The sequence below is a fragment of the Musca autumnalis genome, unplaced genomic scaffold (genome assembly GCF_047663935.1).
Source record: "Musca autumnalis isolate F117 unplaced genomic scaffold, ASM4766393v1 scaffold_2, whole genome shotgun sequence".
Classification (NCBI taxonomy): Eukaryota; Metazoa; Arthropoda; class Insecta; order Diptera; family Muscidae; genus Musca; species Musca autumnalis.
The window spans coordinates 133,532,681-133,548,001 of record NW_027411755.1 but is presented as its reverse complement, the minus strand read 5'-3'; the positions used below and the strand labels follow the sequence as shown (position 1 = coordinate 133,548,001).

The 15,321-nt window shown below is 37.4% G+C and overlaps 1 protein-coding gene across 10 annotated transcripts in view; it reads right to left on the bottom strand.

Moving 5' to 3' along the window:
- The window catches only part of LOC141394647 (uncharacterized), a 992,399-nt gene that overhangs the window by 590,560 nt on the left and 386,518 nt on the right, over positions 1-15,321 (bottom strand). For all 10 annotated transcript variants that reach the window (XM_073969386.1, XM_073969385.1, XM_073969381.1 and 7 more), the window contains one exon: positions 9,356-10,188. In XM_073969386.1, the coding sequence (XP_073825487.1) occupies positions 9,356-10,188 (833 nt within the window). The remainder of the gene's footprint in view (positions 1-9,355; positions 10,189-15,321) is intronic.

The window sequence follows — 15,321 nt, the reverse complement described above, 5'->3', positions numbered from 1 at the left end:
GAGTCATCGTATAAATTTTGGACAAATATGCCAGGAAGCATGGACTTGTCCACGGAAAACATAATATCGCTGTAAACAGGACCACAAGGAACAGCATCAGTAAACATTTCCTAAAGATCTTTGAACAGACCTTAAACTGCTCTTAGATACAAATATTGAACTTTTATGGGGAGGTACCCTAAGGTATCTCCATTTTAGAAGCTAAACTAAATTTGGCCAAAATATTAGGAGATCCAAAGTATCGACCAAATTTGTTCGAGAGATATTGTGTATAAATATCGTACAAATATGACGAAGACCAAATCGGTTTATCAGTTTGAAAGTTACCGTGCTCTCCAGCCACAACATATGGTGCCATAGGGGTTTTTTACACCTTTCGGGCTGTTGTCTCAAGAAGTAAGGATTTTCACCGTGTTAATTGAAGCAGCGAATGCAAGTTGCTTCAACAAACATCAAAGAGTTTCGAAAGCAGGTCTTAAAGTGAACTTATCCGAAATGTTGTGTGATAGGTACCCGAAGAAGTGGACAATATTTGTCCATATTCGAACTTGATCTATACCTGGTAGGTATATTAGGATGTGGAAAGTATGGACTAAATCGGTCGTTCCCTTCAAGGGTTATCGTGTGAAAAATTTTTCCGAACATTTTTTAACTTTTATGGGGGAGGTACCTGAATGAGTGTACCGATATGGCTTATCTTCGAACTTAAACGATGCTTGGACAAAATATTACGAAGGCCAAATCTTGTACCAAATCCGTTGATCCGTTCGGGAACTATCTTGCCGTCCAACCTATTACACTACACACGGTTTCAAACGGGTTTTTTGCAACTTTCAGGCTATTTTCTCAGAAAGTGTGGATTTACCCCTGATGAAATTTATACCATCGTATGGGGCCAGTGAATACAAGTTGTTACAACAAAAAACGAAGCTATTCGAGAGCAGCTCCTAAACTGAACTTTTCCGAAAGTTTGTGGGGGAGGTACCCAAAGGAGTGGACCGATTGGGTCCATATTGGAACCCAAGTCTCGTAGAAATTTCACGATGTGCAAAGTATGGACCAAATCAGTTACTCCCTTCAAGAGTTATCGTGAGCACAAATTTTCCGAACATTTTCCAATTTTTGTGGGGAGGTACCGGAAGGAGTGGACCGATATAACCCATCTTCGAACTTAAACTAAGTTTGGACAAATTATTACGAAAGTCAAATTTTGGACCAAATCGGTTCATCCGTTCGAGAGTTATCGTGTGCACCACTCAGCCTGAAAATCGACTTCAAATTGTCTGAAACGGATTTCCTCCAAACATACTTGGGGTCTAAAACCATTATTTCGATGAGGCACGTATGAAAGTGTAAATGAAGCGCTTAGCGCCAAAACGGCCTAACCCACATTTTCAAAAAAATTAAAATGACTATGCTGACTTACGCCCTGGCGTCAATGTAAAATGTAAGAAGTTAATAACGTATAGCGATCAATGTGGTGGCCAAAACCGTAACATAAGAATGAACACTATTTGCACATACATACATGGTCAATAATTCGACCTTTTCAGTGGAACAGATAGACCACAAATTTTAAGTGTCTGGCCACTTATTCCTTTCATGCGATCAAGATTTTGGTCTCATTGAAAAGGAAAAAAGGGGGACAAATGAGTCGTCTTTGGAAATAAAAAGCTTCAATTTGAACTTCACAAATGCAAAATTGCAATCTTGGATGTATAAATAGGAGCTCCAAATGGCGAAAATTGTCTAGCAACAACAACAGCATCTAATATGCCTGAACGTTGATCTTGACAGAGTTTGTAAGTGGGCTAGTGCAAACGGTCTTCTTTTGAACCTTACTAAATCCAAATGTCTCATTATACAGAAGAAAATAACACTTCAATCAGAAAACATAAATATATTTGTGAATAAGCAAAAAATTGAAATAGTATCGCATGCAAAAAATCTTGGGGCAACTTTTAATTCCACACTTAATTGGTCAAACCATATTAATCAGGTTGTTGGCCAAACCTATTCAAAATTACGCTCGTTATGGCTAACGCACTCTTTCACCCCCTTTAACATGCGACGTTTATTGGCTAAAACTTTTCTAGTACCTGGTCTTATATATGGCTGTGAACTTTATAGCAATTGTGATTCCGATAGTAGGCAACAACTCAATATATGCTTTAATAGTATTACTCGTTATGTGTTTGGACGGAGCAGAACCCAGCACATTTCCGAATACTCGCGCCTTCTTTATGGAATTAGTTTTAACTCTTTTTTACATACTGAAGCTATTTTGTATATGCATAATATTATTTACAAGCGGAATTCTATTCTTTCTTTCCATCCACAATTGATAAGATAATTATTTTAAAACGTTGCAATTGTAACCATTTAATTATTTTAAAGTTAAACTTTTATATTAAATTAAGATGGATATGTTTTGTAATTGTAATCCTACACTTTAAATTATAAGATGTTAATCTTGTTGTGCAGGAATTCAAAAATAATAAATAAATAAATAAATAATCTCCTTAGGTCATAAAAAACTCGATTAATTAAATCTCACAAATAATGACCTTCGCCCCTAAAAAGGCAAAAACTTAAAAATAAAAAATTCAGCTGAGCCCGGCTGGGATTCGAACCTGGGTCGTCGCCAACTAACAGACAATGTTGCTGACGTCTTAGCGTTCTAAACCACAATCCACTTAAAAATCTTTCGATGTGAAAGACATATATACAGTCTACGATGGAAAAAAGCCATCGACTGTAATTTGAATGCAACATTGAAAAATTTGATTTCTGGAATAGAAGGGGGACAAATGAGTCGTCTTTGGAAATAAAAAGCTTCAATTTGAACTTCACAAATGGAAAATTGCAATCTTGGATGTATAAATAGGAGCTCCAAATGGCGAAAATTGTCTAGCAACAACAACAGCATCTAATATGCCTGATGATGTTAGCCTAACCAGCTAACGAAACGATCGTCGCATAGTGGTTGATGTGTGTGTGTAGGACTTCGCTAGATATCAATTTTCAATGTAATCTCCTTAGGTCATAAAAAGCTCGATTAATTAAATTAATTAAATCTCACAAATAATGACCTTCGCCCCTAAAAAGGCAAAAACTTAAAAAAGGAAAAAATATTATTAGGACATTTTTACGCCTGACAAGCAAGACGGTGAAACCAAAAACTGTCCTGCAGTGTAAAAAATCAATCAACGACTACTCCCACCATGGTTCGGTTAACATTATATGGGTACCAGGACATAAAGGGATTAGGGGTAACGAGATAGCTAACTCCTTGACATGGCAAGCCAGGGAGCAAACTACGATAAGCCTAGATAACGCTAAGCCTTTAAAAGCGGCGCGTCTAGAGTTAAAGGCATGGGCAGAAAACGCCCATACATCCCTCTGGAACACTGAAGAGGAAGGGAAAAACACAAAAATCCTCTGGGGAAACCCAGACGAGGATAAAACAAAGGAACTCCTTCAAATGTGTAAAAAGGACATTAGTAGACTGACAGGCATCCTTACTGGACACCTTGGGCTACAAGCACACCTGCACAAAATTGGTTGTGCAGAAAGCAGCGAATGCAGATCATGCGGAGAGTACGACGAAACGTTGGAACACTATCTCTGTCATTGCCCAGCCTTCGCGACGCTAAGAAACCAATTCTTAGGAAATAACACTATACTAGAACTCCACCAAATAAGGGCAAGCGAGTTCAAAAACTTAAGAGATTATGTCAATGGCACAGAATTTCTTAACTGATAAATTTATTTTAAAAAATAAAAAAATTTATTCCCCTTATTCTTCCACAATTAGAGCGCACAACAGGCCTATACTGGCATTCTTACATCACCCCTCTTTTCAACCTAACCTAACCTAACCTAATCCTCACGGCAGAAAAGGGAACCATTTCACTTGGTACAGATGACGACAGATGAAATAAAAAGCATATCCTCAATTGAGAAACTAGTATCAAACAGAAAAATCTCCGAAGACAAGACTTCAAAAGTTGAATGGATTAAGATTCAGTGTCTTCGATTCCAAAATGCGAAGCCATTTATAATTCAATACAAATATTCAAATGACATAAACGTTTTATTTCAAGAAGTTGATATTTCAAAAAGCAACTTCAGCAAGTACGTAAATTTTGAATTGGAACCGCTTTATCCGGGAGGAAGATTCATTGAAGCTGCAAAGTTTAAGGATTTACAGGAACTCAAAGAGTTCATACCTCCTATAAACCATACATTCTATAATAATTTAAAAATAAATTCGAGAGCCAAAGATATCCAGGAAGAGGGCCAATAATTATTATTAATATGTATCAATTAAAACGCTCACAGTTTTTTTTATTATTCATCTGAAGAATTTTTGTTGTTTTAATAAATGGAGAAAAAATGGCCTAACCCTCAGTTCCTACACGCAAAAAAAAAAAACGGTCTCTCTAACATATGTCCCAAACATATTTTGCAGCAAACATATATATGTTTGCAACAGTCCCAAATATAATATATGTTTGGGTCTGCAAACATATATATGTTTGGGTGCAAAGATATTTATGTTTGGGTGCAAAGATATATATGTTTGGATGCAAACGTAGATATGTTTGGGTGGAAACAATTTTATGTTTGGGTGCAAAAAAATACAAACCCAAAAGGCACAAAAAAAAACAAACACATGCACCAGTGGGCGCTTACTGAGAGCAAGGGAGCGTAAAATTCAATGTAAAACACTTTAAAATGTGTGCTCACTTGCTCTCAGTAAGAACTCACTGGCTATCTCTAGGCAAAAGAACAACAAACACATAGGTACATACAAAATTCCAAAGAAATACATAACACACTTTAATAAAAGAAAAACTGATTGAAATAATTTGTAAATAGTCACACTTTTAAAAAGGAAAAATATATAGATACAGAAGCGTTCAACTCCTCAGTTATGAAATAAAACAAATTGTCCTCATAGTTGAAATCACAGCGGGGAATCGGCATCTAGAATCAAATGATTATGTAATGTAATAAATAAATATGGATATGCCATATTTCAAATATACATAAGTATGTATGTAATTACCAATATTAAATGCGATTTCTTCCTTGTCCAATAAAATAATTTCCATTCAACTTCAGATTCAATTATAAAATGTCCAATATAAAATGTATTGGGCATTTAATTTACTAAAAAGCACAATTTCTTTAAGAAAACACAAAACACTGATTTATTCACTCACTTTACCGTCTTGACTCTACAAAGGCAACTAAAACACTGAAGAAAGAAAAAAAATATAATTCATATCATTTCTTCTTCGCCAGCTAAGTTGGTTAACAACAACAAAACAAGAAACACACGAGTTTGACGCATACATGCCACCAAAGCCCCCTTCTTCGCTTCTACGTCTTCTATTATACAATACACACACCTCTTTATTATAAAACAGCATTCCACAGCCGCGAGAGCACTGTTATTACTCTCGTTGACAAACATCCTCTCTCCACCCATGAAAAAAATGTTCTAACATAAAAAATATGTTTTACCCAAACATATCAAGTTGAGATATGTTACAAAATGTTGCAAACATATATTTGTTTGGACCCAAACATATTATGTTTGGATCCAAACATATATTTGTTTGCAACCGGTCCCAAACATATATTTGTTTGGATCCAAACATATTCTAACATACATTTTACTGAGTGTATCATTATATATTTTACGGCCTGTTTTTCTAAGACGATTAGAATTCAAATTCGTTCGAATTATTACCAAACTCCTCCTTTTGTAGAATATTTATTATTTATTTATTTATTTATTTATTTATTTTAAATATTTATTACAATTAAAAATTATAATAATCTTATAGCTAAAAGCAATAGCGACTACGGCTATCGGCTTCTTTGTAGAATATTTTGTTTGATTGAAAACAAATTTAATTAAATATTTTTCCAAAAACAGAAGTTTGGTAGTAGTTCGAATTTGAATTCGAATCGTCTTAGTGAAACAGGCCATTAATTTCTAGCTTTGAGGCCACGAAAGCAAGGCTAGCAACAAAATCCATTGAGTTTCAGCCGTGAGAACGACTTTAATTTCGACCGGGCCGAACTTTTTATACATTTCACCACGAACTATACTGAAGTAGATAGGAACAACAAGTTTTTTTTTCATTTATGAAATTATTAAGCTCTTCTCTACGTTAAGGCTTATCTCTTGGAGGAGTAGATTATCTTAACTGATAAAATCACTTTATATTGATAATTTTCTGTGTTGACGTTTTCTACACATTGAGATTCCAAAATACCAACTACATTCACTTCACAAGGAAAATGTAGCAAAGCCACTTTAAGAGATCTCATATCGCTGTTCTTTCCAAAACATGGACCAATATTTACAATTATCCAATACCAAATTACAGCAATTTCGGTTTGAAAATTTGACAAAAAAATTCTTGAAATACATAAATTTGGCAATACCGGTTCATGGGGGCTAGACTAAAACCTGGAAATATCGTCACTTGGAAATGCCCAAAGACGTAACCCTTTGATGGTTACGTTCTTTGGGCATTTCATGTGACGATATATGGATATTTTATTTCGACTAAGTTTTCAATCTTCTGAGACTACCATATTCACATTAAATTTCAATGATTTTTGCAAGGGATGTTTTGTACCAGTTATAATGTTTTGTACCCTTAGCGAAGACTAACAACCAAATTTCGGTCATTTCGTTGGAACACCGAAATCGTGGGGTACCGATAATTCTCTGTTGACCTTTACTGATAATTCTCTCTGGAAATTGTATATCCCCATCGATGACCAAATACCAAATGTCATCTATTTGGTTGATAATGATGCTGAATGGCGAGAGAAGCTTTTGTAAAATACAAGAAATTTTTTTTTAAGTCATGATATTACTATAAAGTCAAAACTAAGATATCTGAAAACATATGTATGGTCTGTTTTGCTATATGGAGTCGAAATGTGGACCCTGAAGGCAGTTGACATGAAAAAACTTGAAGCTTTCGAGATGTGGACTTACAGGCGAATTCTAAAAATACCATGGACCAAGTTTGTAACGAACAATGAAGTACTGCGAAGAATACACCAAGAAAAAGAGCTTATACGTACAATAAAGAAACGAAAAACAGCATATCTTGGACACATCATGCGAAACAGCAAATACAAACTACTCCAAAACATCATCCGATGCAGAATAGAAGGCAGACAGTCCAGGGGAAGAAAAGAGAAGTCTTGGATTAACAATATTCAGGAATGGACCGGCATAAATGATGCCTCAACTCTACTCAGCAGGTGCAGAAATCGACAATCTTTTGCTGAAATAATAAACAACTTATAAATACATATAAGCACTTAATATAATGTAATATATTTTATGTAATTGCACTGATCGCCATAAATTCGTAAAACGAATAGGCAAATAAAGAAGAAGAATGATGCTGAATCCTTCAAATATACAATATCAGGAGGAGCCGTTCTAATTCTATTTCTATTTTTATTTTAGAATATTTATACAAAATATTTGCTTCGAAGTGCTTCTTCCATGAACAACTTTCGTTTGATTTAGCTCGTCTTTGAAGACCCACATGGTCGATTGCTGTTTTTTAACGGCTCATACCGATAGATCCAAAGTTCGTTAGTTTGTGGCGATGTTATAAACGAGTTTTATAGCATCGGGATCGTATTTTTTTCAAAAATGTCTTTACTAGTAACTTTTAATGTAAAAGGCGTAGATCTGTGATCACGAAACTTCTTCACCAAAAAGTGTCAACATAGGTCCATGTTTTGATATAATCCCCATATAACGGTTCCTCCCGATTTTAGGTATTTTGAGTATTTTAGCTACAATGTCAACCAACTAGCTGTAATTTGACGCTTAAGGACCAAGTTTTGGCCATATATCAGTACCTCCCCGTTATCAGTATTTTGAGGGGCTTAAGCTACGTTGTTTTACAGGAACTGCCCGTAATAAAACTTTTCCACTAAAAAATTTCAAAATATTTCCACTTTTTGATATAACCTCCATATAACGGTACTTCCCAATTTCCGGTATTTGAGGATTTTAGATAAAAACTAACCTAACTATCTGTAATTTAACTTCAAGGTTCGTAGAGGTCGCAACACTTCTCAAAAAATTGGTAATATAGGTCCATGCTTTGGTATAGCCCCGATATAACGGTACCACCCGATTTTCCGGTGTTTATAGGATTTTAGCTAAAATGATTAACTGAACTAGCTGTAATTTGACATTAGAGGTTCTCAGTGGACACGGAGAAAATCGGCAGAATGGGTCCATGTTTTGGTATAGCCCCCATATAACGGTACCTCCCTATTTTTGGGATTTTGAGGGTTTGGGCTTCAATTTTTACCGAACTATCTGCAACTTGATATTTGAGTTTTTTTTGTGGTCACGAAAGTTCTCCACCAAAAATCGTCAACATTGGTCCATGTTTTGGTATAGCCCCCATATAACGATACCTCCTGGTTTTCGGTATTTTGAGGGTCTAAGCTACATTGCAGTTACACAACTTTTCTCCAAAAATTGTCAAGATAGTTCCGCACTTTCATATAGCCCCCATATTAAGCTACCACCTGATCGGTATTTTGAGGGTCTAAGCTACATTGCAGTTACACAACTTTTCTCCAAAATTGTCAAGATAGTTCCGCACTTTTCATTTAGCCCTCATAGTAGGGTACCACCTGGTTGAATACTTTTTTAGATTAGATAATTTACGCATTTGGGGTATGAGAAGAAACTCATTATTCCATTTTGGTGAAGAATATTTATGGTGAAGGACTTTTTACTTGTTCGTTTTAATTTCCAAACTAAAATTCTCTTCGGGACACCTTTAATACAATTTAATTAGAGTATAGTCTGAATGTCAATGCAAAGCCACTTTTTCTCCCTGGAATTCTAAGTGCAATGAATCACATTGAAACCAACTCACCGTATTCATGGTAGTAAGGCTTATTATGACAATAACAAAAAAACATTAAACATTGTTTTAGTGACATTATGGTTTTAATTAAATTTTAAGTTTCATTAAAAGATGTAATAATTAGTTAAGCGGATGCACTGTGTTGCTGCTCTCATTAAAACGCTTAGCTTAACTCCCTGAGCAACAGTTATTTGAATACTTTGATGTTCGCATGAATGGAAAGAAGTCATCCGATTATGATCGCTATCAACGAACAGGAAACACATAATGGCCATATGTTCGTATGATTATCCTTATTATCATATCATCGAACTAACAAACTTTTAACTAATTACATTGGTCTGTGGATGGGTGTTTGTGTGTGTCTGTGTGTTCATTTGTTGATTTGCATGTAATACACTTACCGCTGTAAACAGTCTTCACGTCCTGCCAGTGCCAATTTAACAATATCCGCAAACACCGGAATTACAACCCAATCGTTTGGCTTCTTCGCTTGAGCTGTTGCCTTTGATGCCACCGATGATGACGATGGGGAGGATGATGACAAACTATTCGAAACCTTGGCATGTGGAACTGCTGCTGTTGTTGCTAAGGATGCGGATGTGGGAAGAACATTGCCCGTGTTGGAGCCACTACAGGAGGATTGGTGATGATGATGATTAAATGCAATTGATGTTGTTGGCAAATGGGTGGATATGCCAGAAGAGTTCGTAACTGTTAAAGATTTTTTAGTGCTGCTCATTTGACCAGCAGCACTTTCGACATCAACAGGCGATGCCAGCAAAGTTGTTACATTACTACTGATGGGAGTCTTTATAAGTGAGGAGCCACATGATGAGGGTGGTGCCGTTGTCGATCCATCATGGGAAACCGCACTTAACACCGCTGATGATGTTTCCGCTTCAGCATCAATTTCTACATCCGCCGTTGTGGTGGTAGTCATTGTTGTGTCCGCTGTTAATGCCGTTACAGTTGTTGCTGCCGATGATGAGGTCGAGAGAATAGCTGGATTTGCTGTTGTCCCCAGTGCCGATGCCGATGTCGTTGTTGACAATGCCGATGATGATAATGCTAAAGATGTGTCAGTCTTTTGTTGCTGCTGCTGTTGTTGAAGTTGATGCTGATAGTGATGATTTTCATTTAAGACTATTGCCTGCTTGTGCCACAAATTTCCATGTCCCTCGGCATGACGTTGCATACAATCTAATTGCTGACATGTCACTTGTAACTTACTCCACTGTTCAATGTGACAAAAATAGGTGATTATTTCCATTTAACGCAGCAGATGATGATAATGGTGATGGTGATTGATATGAAAAGAAAGAAGAAATAAAAAGACATAATTTACATTTGTGAAGTGGAATATAAAACCAAACAAGTGAAGGGAAGCAAGTAAAAAATCGTTAAGTTCGGTGGGGCCGAACATTTTATACCCTCCACCATAAAATATTCTGAAGTAAAATGGAATCATTAGTTGCCTTTCCTGTACACAATTTAAGATGGAGACGGTTTTCGACCACGGATTAAATTAGCTCAGAAAATGTATCTAAAAATGATTTTTAACCTCTAGACACCAAATCCACGAAGGTCTTAATATACTATAATTTGTTTTCGGCTATCCCTTGTCTCAAGTGACCGTTATTATATGGTTCTAATAACTACTAGCGTTTTTCAGCCGCAAGGCAACTTCGTGAAGCTGGGAAAAATATATTTTCTTTGAGCTAAGCTCAAACCAATAATTGTTGTTGCAACGCAAAGATGTTCATTGGTATATTTTATTTAGTTACCTGGTTCTTCTGTATGCACATTCAAAAATTCTATAACCTGGACTGGCTGCGTCCATAAAGAATCAGGAGACAGGTAAGTGGGGTCAGCAAAACAAATGCAGCCGCACGACACGCCAATCCAGAGCGTGTGTTGATTATCGCTCAATCAATTCGGGCCTAATATGACGAGTCTGAATTGTCCGGATCTTAACCGTACTAAACTCTCTCATATTTGCCTTGGATGAGGACGGTCTCCAAGTTCGACTGTATCTTTGTACTGCCTGTGCAACTACATCAGTATTAATGCTATTCAAGCCCGCCAGATAGGTTCGTTGATCTAGAGGTTATCGCTTATAACTTTGAACCACTCCCTCCAGATTATGAAGATCTCTCCCGGCGTGCCTGGGTGGGGTAAGCCTGTCCATTAGATCATGGCGATAACACCCAAGCCAATTTTGTTGCAAAATCTTCGTCTCTTCGTGACGACGGTCCACTTGTGTCATGAGGAGGCAACCTGTTGCAGCCCCCATGGCGGCATTCTGCAGCTGCATAGCTTACCGCAGGTCGGCCTATTGCTTTATAAGAGGCCAACAAGGCTTCTATGTCAGCACCCCTTGATCTGCCAGAGAGCGACTTGAGTACCTTTTTCCTAGTTTCCGAGGACTTAAACATGCTCGCAAATATCCGAATCAGGGCACCATCGACCAATGTGTTCGGGGTGAGCTTCATTTCAGCCGTCAAGGTGGTAAACAGTGTGGCAGTTGATTTAGCGGCGGATATTTTCATTGCGCTAAGTCACCTATCATCGACGATAGGACCGATGCCCAGATCTTAAAATCATCCGCATACATTACGACCTCTACTGCCGTCTGGAGGTTGTGGAATATCTAAAAAGCATAGGTTAAAAAGTTGAGGTAACTCCCAATTTCACTCTAGGGGTCTTGGGGTTCTGTTTTCTGAATACTACAAGCGACTGGCTTCCACACATGTTCTTGATTGCCCAGCGTTTCAAACAAGGCTGAAGGGAAGTCATCTCTACATCTTCGAAACGTTTTCATGCTTGACGGTATCGAAAGCCATCGATAAGTCAAGAGCCACCATAACTATTCGGTCACACGGCCTGTTCTGGTTCAGTCCTCGACTGGTATGTGTGGACATGGCGTGTAATGCTGTTGCGGTACTGTGCATTTTCGGGAATGCTGATGTTGGGAAACTGCGAAACTGATTCTCATCATGGGGAAGAGTAGTGCCTCTAGAATCTTTCCTATTGGCGAAAAGCGGAAGATCGGCCTGTACTACATACTCAGCTTTATTGGCATCCTTGTCCTCGGCTTCAGTATCGGAACCACGCTGCCAACTTTACAGGCTATGTGTGGCTAACGATAAATTGAGGACAATTGTCAAATACTCAACTCCGGGTTCATCCAGTTGCTTAAGCATTACCATTGAGATTCCGTTTGGGCCTAACGCTTTGGATGATTTCGCGTTTCGGATGGCGTCTGCAACTTTGCTAATCGTAAATTGTGGCTGTACCTCTTCGCCTTACCACTATCGGTGTGCTTCTTCTTGGATCAGTCACTGTCATGCCGTTAAAGGTAGCAGCCGTTCTATCACCATTCTTTGTACCAGAGTTGCATCGCTGCAGGTTCTCTACACCTTTTGTAATTCGAATGATTTTATTTGTAATTTCAAATAAAATAAATCGAATTACAAATGGAATAATTCGAATTACAAATGGAATAATACGAATTACAAATGAAATGTTACGAATTATAATTAAAATGTTTCGAATTACCTCTGAAAAAGGTGTAGGCTAGCTTGTTGATTTCAAGAGCAAATTATCTAACTTTGAGTCTTCAGGGTTCGTACGACGAAGCTCATCACGCTCATTTGCTAGTCACGTCTAGAGATGGGCGCGTGTCTTAAAACTTAGGCACGAGCATGCACGAACACGGAATAACATTTTTATGCACACCCAGCAAACCAATCGTACCGACATCTTAACGAAATCGGAACAAAATTCGGACGATACGTCCGATGTCTGATCCGAAATCGTAACGATATCTCAACGAAAGTTGTATGAAGTGGTTGACATAATTTCGGAACGAAATGTCGGAGCGATATCGTATCGATTTCGATCCGATTTCGTAACGAATTCTGAAGAAAATCCTTGGGAAATTCGGAAAGGAAATTTCTTTCGGACATTCGCTCCGAAATCGGAACGAAATCGGTACAAAATCTAAACTATTTCCGCTCCGAAAAATCGTTTAGAAATCGGAACGAAATCTGAACGACGTTCCTTCCGAAATTGTTCAGACATGTCGGACATCCGACATTTGGTTTGCTGGGCATTCACGCACAAACACGACGTTTTTCAAGAAGGCACGCACACTCACGCACGAAATTACAAAAAAAAAGAGAAAAAGATTTATATATACTACTAAAATATATTTACATATTCTTATTTAGAAACATTGTTTCCAGATGTGGAAAAAATCTCTCTCTCGTTGCTAAGCTGACGGGTATAGTCAAAATTTTCCTGGCTAATTGTTTTAAAAATTTTACATTATACTCTTTTCAAAAGTTTAAAACATCAGTCTCGCTAGATACTGCACTCGCTAAATATGTACCAATTTCTTTATCAATTATAGACTTGTCAATTTTTCGTCTTTTCGCCAAATTTGGATCCAAAAACTCTGAAATATCGTGTAAATGTGGCATTTTAATTTCCTGCTCATACTTAGAACACTCTATGTTCTCACTTAGTTTATCAACTAACTGTAAATTGAGAGTCAATGGTATCAATTGAGCAAACTTTCAAAAGTGTTTCAGACCAAACGGCAAAAATGTGCATATTAGGGTATTTTTCCGAGCTTAATTTTTCTGAACAATCTTTGCATATTTTGAGAAAACCAAATAGAGGTTCTAGCTTTAAGTCAGATATACATCCAACTCATTCTTTTCTATCAAAATACTCTTAATCTCATTCTGGACTTGGTATATGCTCTCAAGCATAATATATGTTGAATTCCAACGTGTTCTTATGTCTTGTTTTAACGTTTTCGACAATTTGTTGTTAAGCTCCGATAATTTAAAATATCTTACAAGCTTTTTTGAGCAGTCGATACGTTTTCCCAATTCGGGAAGGGGATGTTTTTCAACAACATCATCCATAACTAAGTTCAAATTGTGGCAAGCGCAAGGTATACGTTTAAATCTTTTAAAGTCCGAAACAACGTTGGAATCATTGTCGGTTACAAATACAGAATTTCCCAACTTGTCTTCAATATCAAATTTAGCAAGGTAAACAACTGATTTTCAAAGACAGTATATTACGTTAACCCGCTGAGTTGTTTTTGTAGTTGCTTCTCTCTCAAGAACAAAACAAATGGCAAACAAACATCATCTTTTTGTTCTGGCCTCTCCATAACAAAACGGCAAAAAGTACCAGTCTACAAAAACGAAGCAAATCATTTTAGGTAAACTACAGTTGGTGAATTTTTGGTCGGTTTTATATTCTTGTTCGATTTTTGTGTTTAGTATGGTCTCTTGCACGACTTCTAAAGGGAGCCCCAAATATTTAGCACGATCGTGACACATAGTGCAGATCGTGTTTGGTCGTGTCGCGCAAAATCGTGCCATGAAAAAAAGCAAGATCACACACGGCCAAAAATTTATTCCGGCACGACACGCACAAACTCGGCGACTTTCGAGAAGGCACGAAACCGCACTACTCACGGCACAACACGCGCCCACCTCTAGTCACGTCACCTCTGCTGCGAAATTTGGTCCGGTTTCATATATACTACCACCAGGTATGTACGCAGCGCTGCAGAATTGATGATGTTCCGTGAAAGTCTCTCACCTACCGGAGGATTTGAGGGAATGGGCAGCTCCCTGAAGTGGCGATTCTTTGAAACCTTGCCAATCAGCTTTTCCATTGTTAAGAAAAGTACGGCGCTTATAGGTTACTAGCAAAATGCCCGCTACTTCGTATGCGGAAAGGGAAAAAAATACAAATAAACAATATTTTGTATGTGTTCACCATCACTGAAAGAAGATATTTAATTTCATTTTCATTTCAATTTCATTTCGGTTCGTACCCCTTCAGTTCGAATTTTCACACATCAACAACGATCGTCGGAGACCATATAAAGTATAAATGTTATTGATCAGCATAAAATCCTAAGTCGACATAATCATGTCCGCCTGTCCGTCGGTTAAAATCATGATACAGTTCAAAATATGTAAGTTATTAACCTCATTGCCCCATTATCACACCGAACTGGCAAATTTGGTATTTAGTCTTCGTAGGGTGTACACAACTTTCCACCAGAAATTTGTCAGTATAGGTCAACGTGATGATAAAGTCCCATCAAACGGTACCTCTGATTTTCGGTATTTTGAAGATTTCAGCCACATTATCTTACCGAAATTTGGTATTTAGTCTTCCATGGGGCTATAACATTTTCCCTCAGAAATTTGTCAGTGTAGGTCCACGTGTTGATATAGTCCCCATAGAAAGGTACCTACCGATTTTCGGTATTTTGAAGGCTTTAGCCATCTTATCTTACCGAAATGTCTGAAATTTGGTATTCAGTCTT